The 17,362-nt window shown below is 38.8% G+C and overlaps 1 protein-coding gene across 3 annotated transcripts in view; it reads right to left on the bottom strand.

Moving 5' to 3' along the window:
* MPHOSPH8 (M-phase phosphoprotein 8) overlaps positions 1-16,805 on the bottom strand; it is a 78,684-nt gene extending 61,879 nt beyond the window's left edge. For 2 of the 3 annotated variants that reach the window (XM_037037072.1, XM_037037073.1), the window contains exon 1: positions 16,430-16,804. In XM_037037072.1, the coding sequence (XP_036892967.1) occupies positions 16,430-16,636 (207 nt within the window). In that variant the 5' untranslated portion in view covers positions 16,637-16,804. Of the gene's footprint in view, positions 1-16,429 lie in introns of all 3 variants that reach the window. The other variant, XM_037037074.1, reaches the window with a different exon arrangement.
* Between the last annotated feature and the right edge of the window lie 557 nt (positions 16,806-17,362).

The following is a 17,362-nucleotide window of genomic DNA, read 5'->3' as shown; positions in this document are numbered from 1 at the left end:
TTATGTGTTCAGGGAATAAAAGAATCAACAGTTAAAATGGCCATATTACTCAAAACAATACACAGATTTAATGCAATCCCCATCAAAATCCCAATGTCGTTTTTTAAAGAAAAAGAACAAAAAAAATCATGAATCATACGGAACCCCCAAAACATCCTGAATACGCACAGCAATTCTTTTAAAAACTTAAAGTATATTTTATTGATTATCCTGTTACAGTTGTTCCACTCCTTTTTTTCCCTTGTATCCCCTCCTCTGCTTGCCCCTCCCTCTAGCACTCCCCACCTTTAGTTCATGTCCCTGGCTTGTACATATTAAGTTCTTTGGCTTCTACATTTCCTATACTGTTCTTAACCTCCCCCTGTCTATTTTGTGCCTACCAATTATGCTTCTTATTCCCTGTACCTTTTCCCCCATTCTCCCCACTCCCCTCCCCTACTGATAGCCCTCCATGTGATCTCCATTTCTATGATTCTGTTCCTGTTCTAGTTGATTGCTTAGTTTGTTTTTGATTTTTAGGTTCAATTGTTGATAGCTGTGAGTTTGTTGTCATTTTACTATTCATAGTTTTGATCATTTTCTTCTTAGATAAGTCCCTTTAACATTTCATATAATGAGGGATTGGTGATGATGAACTCCTTTAACACGACTTTACCTGGGAAGCACTTTCTATGCCTTTCCATTCTAAATGACAGCTTTGCTGGATAGAGTGATCTTGGATGTAGGTCCTTGCATTTCATGACTTTGAAACAATTCTCTCCAGCCCCTTCTTTAAGGCTTCTCTTGAGAAATCAGCTTATTGTCTTATGAGAACTCCTTTGTACATAACCTTCTCCTTTTCTTTTGTTGCTTTTAAGATTTTCTCCTTATCGTTAATCTTGAATAATTTAGTTATGTGTCTTGGTGTGTTCCTCCTTGGGTTTAAAATCTTTGGGACTCTGAGCTTCCTGGACTTGCATGTCTATTTCCTTGGCCAGATTGGGGAAGTTTTCTTTCATGATTTGTTTAAACAAGTTTTCAATTTCTTGTTCTCCTCCTTCTCCTGGCACCTCTATGATTTGGATGTTGGAAGGATTAATGTTGTCTTGGAGGTTCCTAAGCCTCTCCTCATTTTTTAAAATTCTTGTCTCTCCATTCAGTCTGGTTGGATATTTATTTCTTCCTTCTGTTCCAAGTTGTTGATTTGAGTCCCAGTTTCTTCCCCTTAACTGTTGGTTCCCTGTACATTTTTCTTCATTTCACTTTGTATAGTCTTCACTAATTCCTTTATTGCATCTTTAATCAATTGTTTCTGTGAACATCCTAATGACCAGTGTTTTGAACTCTCTATCTGATGGGTTGGTTATCTCCTGTGGCCTAGTTCTTTCTCTAGAGTTTTGATCTGTTCTTTCATTTGGGCCGTATGTCTTTGTATCAGTGCACCTGTTACTTTATAAAGGGTGGAGCCTTAGGTATTTGCCAGGGCAAGGTAACCCACTTTGCTGTTTGCATACTATAGGGGAGGAGTCAGAGAGGGAACAATGCTGCCTTTTCAGTTCTTGCCCCACTTCAAGACACTGGCAATTTCTCCCACTGCCACAACTTGGCACAGGGTTTTACTGCCAGAAGTACCGAAGATTTATTTTGTCTGCGCCATTACCTGGGTTGCATGGTCTGTTTCACTCCCCAGCTGTTCTTCCCAGTTTACCTGAATATGAATGTGGGACCACTGCAACCACCTCGCATGCCCCATCTGCCAGCCACCCTCTTGCTGCTTGTCCTCTTTGTCCTGGCTCCCCATCTCCCCCCGCAATCCCCTACCAGTTTAGATGAATGTTTCTTCTTTAACTCCTTGGTTGTCAGATCTACACAGTTCAATTTTCTGGCAGTTCTGGTTCTGGTTGTTTTTTTGCTTTTAAACTGGTTGTTGTCCTCCTTTTGGTTGTGTGAGGAAGTGAAGTTTATCTACCTATGTCTCCATCTTTAGCGAAAACAATTCTGACAAAACAAGAACAAGGTTGGAGGTACTACACACTACTTAACATAAAATTATACCACAAAGTGACAATAATTAAAACAGCACAGTATTGGCAGAATAAACAGTTGCACAAACAATGGAACAGAATTGAGAACCCAGATCTAAAATAACATGTATGTTGGTAGATAATTTTCAATGGAGCCAGAAACACATAATGGAGAAAAGAAAGCCTCTTCAATAAAACTGCTGAGAAAATTGGAAAGACACATGCAAAAGAATGAAACTATATTACAGTTTGTCCCCATGTGCAAAAATTAATTCAAAGTGGACCAAAGACTTCAATATAAGATCTAAAACAATACCTTATATAGAAGAAAACTTAGGTACTAAACTTACAAACCTTGGTCATGGAGAACACTTTATGAATTTGACCCCTAAGGCAACGGAAGTAAAGGCAAAAATAAACGAATGGTAGTATTCTAAACTAAAAGGATTCTGCACAGCAAAGGAAACTGACAATAAAACAAAAAGGCAACCAACCGAATGAGAAATAATAGTTGAAAACAGCACCACCAACAAAGGCTTAATATCCAAACTATATGAAGAACTCATAAAACTTAACACCAAAGAAACAATTCAACTGAAATATGGGTAGCGGACTTGAACAGACACTTGTCTCAAAAAGACACAAATGGCAAACAAATATACAAAAAAATATTCAACACTATTAGCTATTAGGGAGATGCTAATCAAAGCTACCATAAGATATCACCTCATACCTGTTAAGATGTCTATTATCAATAAGTGGTAACAAGAGTTGGAGAGGTTGTAGGGAAAAGGGAACCTTCATTCACTGCTGGTGGGAATGTAGACTGGTACAGCCACTATGAAAACGTCTCTTGGTTCCTCAAAAAATTAAGAATAGAGTACTATACGACCCAGCAATCTCTCTTCTGTATATCTACCAGAAAAACTCAAAAACACATATTTGCAAGGTATATGCATCCCTATGTTCACTGCAGGATTATTCACAGTGGCCAAAACATGGAGACAACCGAGTGTCACCTGATATAGTATTGGATAAAGATGTGCTATATATATATATATACACATACATACATACATAAACACACACACACACACACACACACACAATGGAATACTCCTCGACCATAAGAAAAGATGAAATACTGCCATTTGTGACAACGTGGATGGACCCTGAGAATATTATGCTAAGTGAAATAAGTCAGTCAGAAAAACTTAAGAACCATGTGATTTCACTCATATATGGGATATGACTGAAATTCATGGACACAATGTTGTGGGTTGCAAGAGCAAAGGGGTTTGGGGTTGGGGGGGCTAATATATGGTGATAGAAGATGGTTTGACTTTAGGTGGTGACCACACAGTGTAATATACTGATCTAGTATCATAAAAATGCACACTTAAAACCTATATAATCTAATTAACCAATGTTACCCCAATAAATTTAATTAAAACACAACAATTAAAAAAAAACACAAGATACTACCTCACATCTAGTAGGTGACTAACAAAACAAACAAAAACATGTATAACAACTCATGTTGGTGAGAATGTGGAGAAATTAGAAACTTCTTACATTGCTGTAGGACCATTAAACGCTGCAGCTACTGTGGAAAACATTTGCCAATTCCTCAAAAGTTAAACAGAAGTACCTCATGGTCTAGCCAATTACACACCTAAGTATATACCCCAAAGTACTGAAAACAGAGAAGGGACTCAGGATATTTGTACACCTAAGCTCAGTGCAGCACTGTTCACAATGACCACAAACTAGAAACCACCTAAGTGTCCAATGACAGATGAATGGACAAAATGTGGTTCATCCACACAACAGAATGTTATTCAGCTTTAAAAGGGGAGAAAATCCTGACATATGTGACATTACAGATGAACCTTAAAAACATTCAGTCAGCCCTAACTGGTGTGGCTCAGTTGGTTGAGCATCATCCCCCAATGCAAAAGGTCATTCATTGTTTGATTCCTGGTCAGGTCACATGCCTGGTCCGTGGTTGGGGATGTGTGTGAGAGGCAACAAATTGATGTCTCTCTCAACACTGATGCTTCTATCCCTTTCTTTCTCCCTCCCTTACCCTCTCTCTAAAAAGTTAAATTAAAAATTAAAAAAAAATTAAGCTAGGTAAAATAACCCAGTCACAGAAAAACAAATGTGTGAATCCATTTACACAGATATTTTCTGTTCAATACCCAATCTCACTAAGGAACAAGAACATACTTAGAATACAGTTTCCCATATGACCTGCCGAGAAACATTCTAGCTACACACTTGTGGACAAAAAGGGTCCATATACTAAACCTGACAAGCTCAGGGGAGGCCTGCCTAGTAGCCTTACAAACTCAGACCTAAAATAACTTACAGAGAATGGTCCGAAATGAAAACTTCATTAGTAGCCCTGGCCAAGTGATTCAATGTGGTTGGAGCAACATACCATGAACCGAAAGGTTGTACGTTCAATCACTATTTGGGATATGTATGGTAAACAACCAACTGAGGTTTCTCTTTCACATCAATGTTTCTTCCTTCCTCTCTAAAATCAGTAAACTCCTCGAGTATTTTTTAAAAAGCTACATTGTTTTAAGATGGAATGCAGCAATATGCTAATCTATTCAATAGTACATGCAAACTAATGATACTTGTGGGTTAGACTTTTTGTGAGCAAACAGTGGTAAATTTGTTACACAATGTAGCTTTTCTTTTTTTAAAAATATATTTTATTGATTATACCATTACAGTTGTTCTATTCCCCCCTTCATTCCCCTCCACCCTGCACACCCCCTCCCCCACCAATCCCCCCTTTAGTTTATGACCATGTGTCTCAAGTTCTTTAGATTCTATATTTCCCCTACTATTCTTGCCCTCCCCCTTTGTCTATTTTCTACCTACCGTCTATGCTATTTTCTGTACCTTCTCCCCCCTTCTCCTCCTCCCACTCCCCTGTTGCTAACCCTCCATGTGTTCTTCATTTCTATGGTTCCACTCCTGATCTAGCTGTCCTCTTGGTTTGCTTTTGTTTTAGGTGTGGTTGTTAATAACTGTGTGTTTGCTGTCCTTTCACTGTTCATATTTTTCATCTTCTTTTTCTTATATAAGTCCCTTTAGCATTTCATATAATAAGGGCTTGGTGATGATGAACTCCTTGAACTTGACCTTATCTGAGAAGCACTTTATCTGTCCTTCCATTCTAAATGAAAGTTTTGCTGGATAAAGCAATCTTGGCTGTAGGTCTTTGGATTTCATGACTTGGAATACTTCTTTCCAGCCCCTTCTTGCCTGTAAGGTCTCTTTTGAGAAATCCGCTGACAGTCTGATGGGTACTCCTTTGTAGGTGACTGTCCCCTTATCCCTTGCTGCTTCTAGGATTCTCTCCTTCATTTTAGTCTTGGCTAATGTAATTATGATGTGCCTTGGTGTGTTCCTTCTTGGGTCCAACTTCTTTGGGACTCTCTGAGCTTCCTGGATTTCCTGGAAGTCTATTTCCTTTGCCAGACTGGGGAAGTTCTCCTCTATTATTTGTTCAAATAAATTTTCCACTCGTGGCTGTTTCTTTCCCCCTTCTGGTACCCCTATAATCTGGATGTTGGAACATTTAAAGATGTCCTGGAGGTTCCTAAACCTCTCCTCATTTTTTTGAATTCTTGTTACTTCACATTTTCCTGTTTGGTCATTTCTTAATTCCTTCTGGTCCACTCCCTTGATTTGAGTCCCAGTTTCCTTTCCATCACTGTTGGTTTCCAGTGCATTTCCCTCCATTTCAATTAGTTTAGCCTTCATATTATTCCTCTAATTTGTGACTAAAATCAACCAGTTCTGTGAGCATCCTGATCACCAGTGTTCTGAACTGTGCAGCTGAAAGGCTGGCTATTTCTTGGTCACTTAGATTTATCAGCTCTGGGGCTTTGAGTTTTTCTTGAGCCATATTTTGGACTGTTCATGCCTGTTACGTATGAGGGGCAGAGCCCTAGGTGTTTGCCAGGGCGGGGCAATTCAGTTGCTGGGTTGTGACTCTGTATGTGGGGGTAGGGTCAAAGGGGAACAATGGCAGATCCCTCTGCTGCCTCCCCATGCCGGGGCCCGCGCGGTTGGTCCCACTGTGCGCGAATGTGTGACCTCGGTCGGCCTATTGCCCCGTGCCCTGATGCTACCCTGGCTACCTGAGTGCCTGCGGTCAGGGGACCTTTCCTGCCTGACCCTGCTTTGCTGCTGACTCTGCCCCTCTTACCAGTCTGTTTGAACGGTTCGTTGTTGGACTTCCACATAGTTTAATTTTCTGTTCTTTGGCTGTATCTTGGTTTATTAAACTTTTGTTGTAATCAAACTTAGTTGTGGGAGAAGGCACAGTGTTTCCACCCACACCTCCATCTTGGTGGAAGTCCCAATGTAGCTTTTCAAAACATCACATACTTTCAAGTAAGCCAGGAAAAAGGGTATATATAGAAAAAAATAATAAAGCCAGTATTAAAAACTGGGGATCTGGATGAAAATCTAAGGAAGATTCTATGTAATTCTTCCAACATTTCTCATTATTAAAAAGAGGCGGTCAAAACCTTTGCCCTGGCTGGTGTGGATCATTGGGTTGGGTATTGTCCTGCAAAGCGGAAAGGTTGAAGGCCAGGTCCCCGGTTGGGGGCATGTGAAAGGCAACCAATCAATGTTTCTCTCATACATCTATGTTTCTCTCTTTCTCCTCCCTTCCCCTCTGTCTAAAAATAAATACATAAAATCTAAAAACAAAAAACACTAATAAAACTTTACTTCTACACTGAACAGTCATCAATTTAATGCTAGTTATCAACTAAATCCATTCTAATCAATGAGAGAGAGGGTATTAACCACCTTTCTCAAGTATTAAAGAGCACATCTCAATTCTAGCTCTGGGTTTAATTTACTGATACTTGTTATCAGCCTTTATTTGTTTGTTTCATTCATTCATTCAACAAATTGTTGGGAACCTTTTATAACTCCCCTAAATTATATGTCCTCTTATAGGGGTTACATAGATCCAAACATTGTCCAGGGCTTTGCCATACATTAAACTTCATCATAACCCTGTATTTTACTAACTTTTCTTCAAAATTCCAGAAACAGACTATATTCCTGGTAGCCAATTTTTCTATTAGCTTAATCAGTGAGCCAAACTAAAAGGCGGCAGAGAGGCCTCCCATCCTCTTAAATTACATCCCAGAAAATTCGTTAAAACTTTTCATTAAGGCCTGTCCAGGTAGCTCAGTTGATTAGAGTGTCATCCAGATTTGCCAAGGTTGTGGATTCAAATCCCAGTCAGAACACGTACAAGAATCAGCCAATGAAAGCATGAGTAAGGAATAACAAGCTGATGTGTGTGTGTCTCTCTCCACCTCCTCTCTCTCTTAAAAGCAATACATTAAAAAAAAATTAATTTTTGGTTTAGAAAAAATTCAGTGAAGTGGGTCCAAGGGTGTTATGAACATTAAACATTTAAAAGAGTGCAACTGTCCTGGCTGGTGTGCCTCAGTGGACTGAGTGTCAGCCTGCGAACCAAACAGTCGCTGGTTCGATTCCCAGTCAGGGCACATGCCTGGGTTGTGTGGGCCAGGTCCCTAGTAGGGGTCATGCAAGAGGCAACCACACGTTGATGTTCCTTTCTCCCTCTTTTCCCCCCTCTCAAAATAAATAAAATCTTAAAAAATAAAGTAAAACAGCACAACTAATATTAAGCATTCCAAGAGACTTCAAGTGTGTTAACAATAGAAGTAAAAATACCTCTTCTATTTTAGTACTGCTTTAAGCTCCAAAATGACAAATTATTAACAAAATGAAAGAATAATTGATAACATCAGGAATATGAGGTTAGATCTAGAACAGTCTTCTGCAAATTACTCTCAAATTATTTTCACATATTCCCAGTTTCAAGTTCTAAGTGATTAATAGCTGATTTCCTTGCAAGGAACTGTATTAATAGTCTTTAAATATTTAATGTAACCTAATATATAAATATGTCAGTAAAGTCAAACATTCTGTTAAAGCACGTGGAACACTTACTAAAGCTCTCAAATGTTTGGAAATTAAGCAATATATTTGATACATAATTTATGGAAATAGGAAAATATTTTTATCTGAATGAAAACAAATATACCACATGGCATAATGAGTGCTGCAGCTAAACTACATTAGAGGGCAATTTATTGTCTTAAAAGCACATACTCTGAAAAGAAGGCTGAAAAAAGCAATGTATTTAACTCAAGATATTAGGAAAATAACATAATCTAACATAAATAAAGGGTAACATCACAACCAACTTTGATTTATTCAGTGAACACAAGGTTGTTGATTTATTCCATGTATTTATTTTCTTATTGTTGACACTATTACAGATGTCTCCATCTTCCCCCCTTTGCTCACCTCTAACTAGTCCCCACCCACTTTCCCTCCAGCCATCAGCACACTACTACTGTCTGTGTCTATCTATGGATTATGCATAAGAGGGGGAACCCCAACCCCCCAAATTTGTTTACATAAATGTGTTTATTTTTACATGTTTAAACTCAGTCACCTTCAAAGTACTCTCCATTTGATGCAATATACCTATTGACTTTTTTTCCACTGCTTAAAACCATTTTTGAACTTGTTGGTTTTGATACCTTTTAGTGCTTCTGCTGTTTTTTGTTTTACCTCTTCCATGCTGAAAAACATTTCCCTTTGAGGACTTTTTTCATCCAGGGAAACAAAAAAAAAGTTGCTGGTCATGAGATTGGGTGAATAGGGAGGGTAGCCAATAGGGGTCATGCCATTTTTGGACAAAAACTGCTGAAAACTCAGTGTGGTATGGGCAGGTACAATCATAAATCAGCCATCATTAAATGGGGAAATTCACTGAAGCCAAATGGAGCCTCTCACAATGCCAGCTGGTACACTGATACAAATGGGTTCCTAGAACACTCACCTAGCGGGAGAAGCCTAGAAGGGGCCCACCCTCCAGAAGATAATTTCCAGGGGTTTTTTGGGTCCCCCCTCATAAGTTCTTTGGCCAATCCCTTCATCTTCTTTCATCCAGTCTCCCTGTTCCCCCTGAAGGCCATTGGTCTGTTCCTGTATCCATACCTCTGTTTCAATTTTGTTTATCAGTTTATTTTGTTCATTAGATTCTACATAAAAGTGAGATCATAAAATATTTGTGTTTTTCTGACTTATTTCACTCAGCATAATAATTTCTAGGTCCGTCCATGCTGTCACAAAAGGTTAAGATATACTTCTTTTTATAGCTGTATAATATTCCATTGTTTAAATGCACAAGTTTTTTAATCCACTCATCTACTGATGGGCACTTGAGTTCTTTCTAGATCTTGGCTATTGTAAATAACACTATGAACATAGTGGTGCACACATTCTTTCAAACTGGTGTTTTGGGAGACTTAGCCCGTATTCCCAGCAATGGGAACACTGGGACAAAGGGCAGTTCCATTTTTAATTATCTGAGTGAACTACATACTGTTCGCCACAGTGGCTCCAACAGTCTGCATTCCTACCAACAGTACATTAAGGATTCCTTTTCTCCACATCTTCGCTTGCACTTGTTTGTTGAATAACTAATGGTAGCCATTCTGGTAAGTGTGAGGTGGTATCTCATTGTGGTTTTTATTTGCATTTCTCTGATGATTATGACGCTGAGCATTTTTTCATGTCTGTGGGCCATTTGTATGTCCTCTTTGATGAAATGGCTATTCAGGCCTCTGCCTATTTTTTAATAGAATTGTCTTTCTGGTGTTGAGTTGTTATGTAAGTTCTTTATGTATTTTAGAAATTAACCCCTTGTGTATGTTCTCTCATACAGTGGGTTCCCTTTTCATTTTGCTGAAGGTTTCTTTTGCTGTGCAGAAGCCTTTTAGGTTGATATAGTCTCATTTGTTTGTTTTTTTCCAATATTTACCTTGCTCTAGGAGACATGAGCAAAAATATTGCTACGAGGGATGTCTGAAATTTTACTGCTTATGTTTTTTCTTCCAGGGTATTTATGGTTTTATAACTTAAGTCATTTATCCATTTCGAGTTTATCCTTGTGTATAGTATAAGTTGGTGGTCTAGTTTTATTTATTTTTTTGCACGTATGTTTAATTTTCCAAATACCATTGCTTGAAGAGACTGTCCTTACTGCATTGTATGCTCTTGTCTCCTTTGTCAAACATTAATTGCCCATATAGTCATAGGTGTACTTCTGGGCTCTCTGTTCTGTTCCATTGATGTATATGCCTGTTGTTATACTTGTTCCAGACTGTTTTGATTATAATGACGTCATATAATTTGATATCCAGTATTGTGATCCCTCCAATTTTGTTCTTCTTTTTCAAGACTGCTGAGGCTATTTGGGATCTTTTATGGTTCTAAATAAATTTTTGGAATATTTGTTCTACCTCTATGAAATGTGTCACTGGCATTTTAATAGGAATTGTGTTGAATCTATAGATTGCTTTGGGTAATGTGAATATTTTAATCATGTTTTAATTCTTCCAATCCATGAACACAGAATATGTTTGTACTTATTTGTATCTTCCTCAATTTCTTTCTTCAATGTCCTATAGTTTTCCAAGTATAGGTCTTTTACCTCTGTAGTTAAATTTGTACTGTTACCTTCTTCTTTTTTTCAATAGTAAGTGGGATTATTTTCTTAGTTTCCGTGATACTTCATTATTAGTGTATAAAAATGCCATCAATTTCTAAATGTTAATTTTGCATATTGTTACTTTGCCAAATTCATTTATTAGCTCTAGTAACCTTTTGGGTGAAGAATTTTAGAGTTTTCTATGTACAATATCATTTATGAATAATGAGTTTTACTTCTTCCTTTTCAATTTGAATGTCTTTTATTTCTTTTTCTTGTCTGACAACTGTGGCTAGGACTTTCAGTACTATGCTGAATAAGAGTGGTGAAAGCAAACATCCCTGTTTTGTTCCTAATCTTAAGGGGAACACTTTTAGTTTTTGCCCATTGAGTATAATGTTGTCTGTGGGTTTGTCATACATGGCCTTTTTTACATTGAGGTATATTCCTTCAAATCCCACTTTGCTAAGATCTTTTAAATCATAAATGGGTGCTAGATTTTATCAAATGCTTTTTCTGCATCTATTCATGATTATATGGTTTTTAGCTTTTGTTTTGTTTATGTGGTGTATCATATTTATTGATTTGCAGACATTGACCAACCTCGTGACCTTGGAATAAATCACGCCTGATCATGGTGTATAATCTCTTTAATGTATTGCTGGATCCAGTTTACTAATATTTTATTGAGGATTTTAGCAGCTATGTTCATCAGGGGCATTGGCCTAGAATTTTGTTTATTCGAGGTGTCTTTATTATGGTTTTTGAATTAGGATAATGGTAGCTTCACAAAATAAGCTTCAGAGTTTTCCCTTCTCTTGGATTTTCTGGCATAGTTTAGGACAAGTTTAGCTCTTCTCTGAATGTTTGGTAAAATTCCCCTCTGAAGCTGTCCAGTATTTATTGGGATTTTTTAAATAAAGATTTTATTTATTTACTTTTTAGAGAGGGGAAGAGAGGGAGAGAAACATCAACCCGTGGTTGTGTCTTGAGCACCCCCTACTAGGGATCTGGCCCACAACCCAGGTATGTGCCCTAGCCTGGGAATCAAACTGGTGACCCTTTGGTTTGCAGGCTGGCACCCAATCCACTGAGCCACACCAGCCAAGGTGGGAATTTTTTTTATTATTGCTTCAAATTCACTAGTTGTAATCTGTTTATTCGGATTCTCTGGCTCTTCATGCTTCAGTTTTGAAGACTGTATGTTTCTAGTAATTTATCCACTTCATCCAGATTATCCAATTTGTTGTCATAGTTTCTTGTGATATTCTTTTACAATCATTGTTTCTTCTCCTCTTTCATTTCTAATTGTTTTTAGTTGGGTCCTCTCTCTTTTTTTCCTATTGAGTCCCATTAAAGGTTTGTTGATCTTACTTATCTTTTAAAAGAACCAGCTCTTGGTTTCACTTATCTTTTGTATTTTTTTAAAACTCTACTTTGGTTATTTCTGCTCTGACCTTTATTTTTTCCTTCCTTGTACTCACTTTGTGCTTTATTTGTTGTTTTTTCCTACTTCCATTAAGGGTAAAATTAGATTATTTATTTGATTTTTTTTCTTGTTTCCTGTATTAGGCCTGAAATGCTCTGAAGTTCCCACTTAGGGATACTTTCACTGTGTCCCCTAGATTTTGGGTTGTTGTGCTCTCATTTTCATTTGTTTGATGGTAACATTTGATTTCTTCCTTGATCTTACTGCTAACACATTCATTGTCTACAGTAATGTTATTTAGCCTCCATGCTTTGTGTGTTTTTCAGTTTGTTTCCTGTGCTTGATTTCTGTTTTCATACCATTATGGTCAGAGAACACAAAGTTGATTTAGTATTAATAAATCAATGTAATTTACCATATCACATTGAAGTAAAGGAGAAATATTATGTGTTCATCTCAATACATGGAGAAAAAAGTTTAATAAAATTCAACATCCATTCAAAAAGTATTTAGCAACTAGAAATAAAAGGGAATACCTTTAACACAAAAAACGTAAATTAAAATTTTTGTTAGCAATAAAAAATTTTTTCTATTTTTCTATTAGCAATAAAAAATTTAAAAAGATAATTTACCACTGCATCAAATATACCTAAAAATAAATTTAATAAAAGATGTTCAAGACCTCAACAGAGAAAGCTATAAAACCGGCTTTATACCACTACAGCTTTATACCACTCTGAACTCGCCCAATCTCGTCTGAGAAAGCTATTAAACATTACCGAAAAAAATTAAAATGATCTAAATTTATTAAGATTCAATACAATCCCAAGTTTTATGTATGCAAGAAAACTGACAAGTTGATTCTAAAATATACAAGGCATTATTAAAGAATAACTAGGTTTACTCATGAAATCTGACCCCTACATTACACTACACACAAAATGAACTCCAAGTGAAGCATAAATAAAATCTGAAAGGCAAATCAATACAGCTTTTAGAGAAAAAGTGGAAAGTAACTAGGGCAGAGAAGGTTTCTCAAACTGTATACACAAAGTACTTAACATCAAGATGGATTTGCAACACACCCCCAAAAAGAGTTTGAATCTAGACCATGTAAAGGACTCTAACAAATCAGTAACGACAATTCAGTAGAAAAAGGCATTTCATAAAAAAAATTATCAAATTACCAATAAACAGGGTGGGGCAAAAGTAGAATTATAGTTGTTCATAAGGATAATACAATAATTAGTAAATAATATAATAAAGTGTTTCATGCACTCACAACTGTGAACCTACTTTTGCCCCACTCTGTAAGTATATGAAAAGATACTCCATAATTTCAACATTGACTACTAATGTAGGATGCAGAAAAATAAAAGTTAAAAGTAGAAAATCCCACTGAACCCAGCAATACTGACTAATAATAAAAATACTGACAATATCAAATATTGAAAGGGTGCAAAACAAAAGGAATTCTCACAAACCACCTCTAGCATAAACTAGTACAATCACTTTCAAAGTTTCCACTTAAAACTGTAGATTATAGCCCTGACCAATGTTACTCAGTGGGTTTGGCGTTGTCCCACAAAGTGAAAGGCTGAGGGTTTGATTTCCTGTCAGGACACATGCCTGGGTTGCAGGCCAGGTCCCTGGTTGAGGGTGTACAGGAGGCAACCAACTAATTCTCTCCCTCTCTTCCCCTCTCTCTAAAAATAAATAAATAAAATCTTTTCAAAAATTCTGTAGATATGTGCATGCCTTATATCAGAACAATTCTACTCCTTAGTGCATATAATAGAGAGAAATATACATGTACAACACCCCAGGAGATATGTTCAATAAAGTTCATTCCAGGGTTACTTATAACAGCCCCAAACTGGAAACAACCCAAATGCCCATCAACAGTAGAAAGTACAGATTGTACATTAATATATTCATACAACAGAATACTACTTATCAATGAAAATGAAAGAAACCACAGCTCCACACAATATGCATTAAATCTCACAGAGGTATTGTTGAGTTCCCCACAAAAAAGGAGAAAGGATCGAGAGATTCCATCTAAATGAAGAAAAAAATCTTTCCTGCCTGGTTAGCTCAGTTGGTTAGAGCATTGTCTGGATACACCATGGTTTCTGGTTCAATCTATGGACATACAAGAATCAACCAATGACTGTGTGAATGGGTGGAACAACAAATTAATGTTTCTTTTTCTCTCTTGTCTCTCTTAAGGGAAAAAATCAGGTAAAACTAAAGTGTTGGTTAGGTGGAAAAATGGTTAGGTGGAAAAATTACCATACAATAATTCAGGCTAGTTACTCTGAGGGATGGAAGGGGTTATTGATCAGAAAGGGAACCAAATGGTATACCTGAGGCTAACGGTTTAATAATTCCTACTTTGGGAGGGGGTTACAGAGTTGTTGGCTTTGTGATAACTCACAAAGCTATATAATAAAAAATATTTATTTACATACTAAACAATCAAATGGTCACAAATGTTAGGAAAAGTGCCAGTGTATTATATAAAGATGACTCCTACTCAAAACTGAAGCCAAAACCCTGAGATTCTGTTGGATTCATTTCACTTTTCTGACAACATTAGCAATAAACTAAAGAAAGGTCACAGCTAATATATAAACTCAGTGTTAACAGTATTCCCTCTAGAGGTTCACCACAGTGACTGTCTTAGTCTGTAACAGAACACTGCAGACCACTGGCTTATGAACAGAAATCCCAGACTGGGTAATTCAAACTTTTGGACTATAGAGAGGCCTAACAAACTGACAAGGCCCCATGTTTATCAACAGATTGGCTTACCCAGCCTTTATACAGTAAGTGCAATAATCCTGTTCTGCTGAGCTTTTATCTTATAAATCACTCATTCACCTACAAATTCAGGGCCCTGAAAACTACACTTTTTAAAATTCTCATCGGAGGACATGCTTATTAATTTTAGAATGGGGAAGAGAGGGAGAAATAAACATGGACGTGAGAGAGAAACATTGATGGGTTGTTCCACACAACTGACTGAGAATGGAACTGCAACCTAGGCATGTGCCAAGACCAGGTATGGAAACTGTGACCTTTCAATTTACTGGACAACACTCCAACAGAGTCACACAAGCCAGCATAAGACAACCAAAATTTTTACTCACACTGTTAAAGTCTAACTCTCCTTTACTTTCTTAATCATTTATTTGCTTCCACTTTTGAGGCTTTACAGTTCTTTGGAACTGGCAAAATTAAGATTGTATGAATAGGCAAACACTCTTAATTCTAAAGATACTACCCTCCTATCCAAATATTTTGTGTGTGTGAAGCATTGTGTCAATTGTAGATTATACAAAACACTGGAAGCTCCAGCTCTTATCTCAAGGCACATACAATATATTTGGGAGAATTATACCTAAAAATGTTCCTATCTTTACTGTACTGCAACTAACAATAGTATTAATGGCATTGGACTTCAATTATTTATTTACTGGACAGTACTTTTCAACATCAGCAAGTGTATACACTACTATTCATCTCTATATCCTCAGGACTCAACACAGCCCCTAGCACACAGCAGTTCATTAAAAAGTTTGTTCAATGACTGAACAAAAAATTAACATAAGGTAACACATGATGAATAGGAAATTAACAGACGATGAAAAGAATCCAAAATAAAGGTATGACTGCCATGTGGGGCCTTTGGTCACCCCTCCCCTTCATTCCAGCTTCCAGCCCACAATTCATGCCCTCATTTAATAACGGGCATTTAATACACTAAGAACTAACTGCACACTGGGCACTGGATTAAGTACCAAGATTAACAAAATCATATTCCCTGTATTCAAGTTGCCACACTCTAGCAGACCAACATTTAAGGAAGCCGATGCTTTCACCCGCCGAAACAGAGACCAGAGGAGAACACAACTTACTGCTGTGGAGGTCAGAGTCAAAACAGGCAAAAAAAGGTGGACTCAGGAAGGGAAATGGTGAATGCCAGGCGGTGAGAGGAAGGGCGCTAGTTATATGGCCGTTGGCAGCTATCAAATGATGCCAGGGCTACAGGGTGGCAGTAGTCAGGTTCTAAAGGCCTATGAATGCACCCTTTAGGGTTGAGATACAGGGCTAACTGACGATTAAATTTTTTTATTTTTTTAAAGATTTTATTTATTTATCTTCAGAAGAGAAGGGAAGGGAAGGAGAGAGAGAAACATCAATGGCCTCTGAGCTGCAGGCTAAATTCAACGTCACCGTTTTCATGCAGCAAGGCCCCAACCAGGTGTGTCAACACCGAGTACCCAGTAAACCCGTCGCCAACCTTCACACCCAGCACCCACAGACGGTTCCGGCCACGCAACCCTCACAACTTCCCGAGAGTTCCCCTCCGCTACCCCCGTGCCCGGCCGGCTCACGCACCCCTTCGGTCTTCATGTCCAGGATTCTCTCCACCTCGAACACATCCTCCCCGTCCTCCTCGCTGTCCCCCAAGGCCTCCGCTCCTTTTGTGCCCGAGTCCCGCTCATCGCCCACGGCTCCCTTGCCTTCGCCTACACGGGGTTCGCTGTGGGAGTCGGACACGGGAACCGCAGCAACGCTCCCCCCCTCCGAAACCGTTGCCGCCATTGCAGGACAGCCGCAAACCGCCGCTGCCAGGACGGTCGTGACGCACGCTCAGAGCTCGCAGGGTTCGGCCCTTGCCTGCTCGCTCCCTGTGACGCCACAGGAAGGGAATTAGCAATGGCAGACCCGGAGTCCCGTGCGCTCACCAACCAATCGCGTTGAGGCGGGCGCGCTCGAACCTACAGGAAGTGGGTGGGCGGGCTGATGGGCGGTGAGCGAAACCTGAGCGGGAAGGGTGCTTTAAGGGCGGGTGGGGAGGGGCCGGGCACAAGCTTAGGGGGTTCGTCGCTGCGGAAGGGCAGGCGGGACCCGGGCTGCTGGTTTACCTGGGCCCGGGGAGGGGTCGGGCTTCCGGGAAGAGCGCTGGCGCTGGAGGGGATTGGCTCTACTCTGGCCCTCACCCTCTGTAGTCTGGCGGGCGGATCCGGAGCTTTCTAGGAAAAGCGCGGGCAGCTCCGGAGACTCCAGGGACTGGAGCCGAACACCCAGCAAATCACTTGTGCGATTGAGGCGCGACTGACGCGTGTCAACAACTCAGAGAACTGTACACTCTAGTGAGTATTGTTTAAAGATAAGGACACTTTTAAAATTATTAGTCTAAAAATCTGGTTTTCCAGGTAAAGTCTGGGTGTTTTTTTTTTCTGTTGAAAATACGTGACAGAGGTGTGGTGGGGTGGGGTGAAAAAGGTGAAGGGATTAAGTACAAATTGGCAGTAACAAAATAGGCGC

Source organism: Sturnira hondurensis, unplaced genomic scaffold (genome assembly GCF_014824575.4).
Source record: "Sturnira hondurensis isolate 20B ecotype Veracruz unplaced genomic scaffold, ASM1482457v3 Scaffold0022910, whole genome shotgun sequence".
Lineage (NCBI taxonomy): Eukaryota > Metazoa > Chordata > Mammalia > Chiroptera > Phyllostomidae > Sturnira > Sturnira hondurensis.
This window is presented reverse-complemented; position numbering and strand designations above follow the sequence as displayed.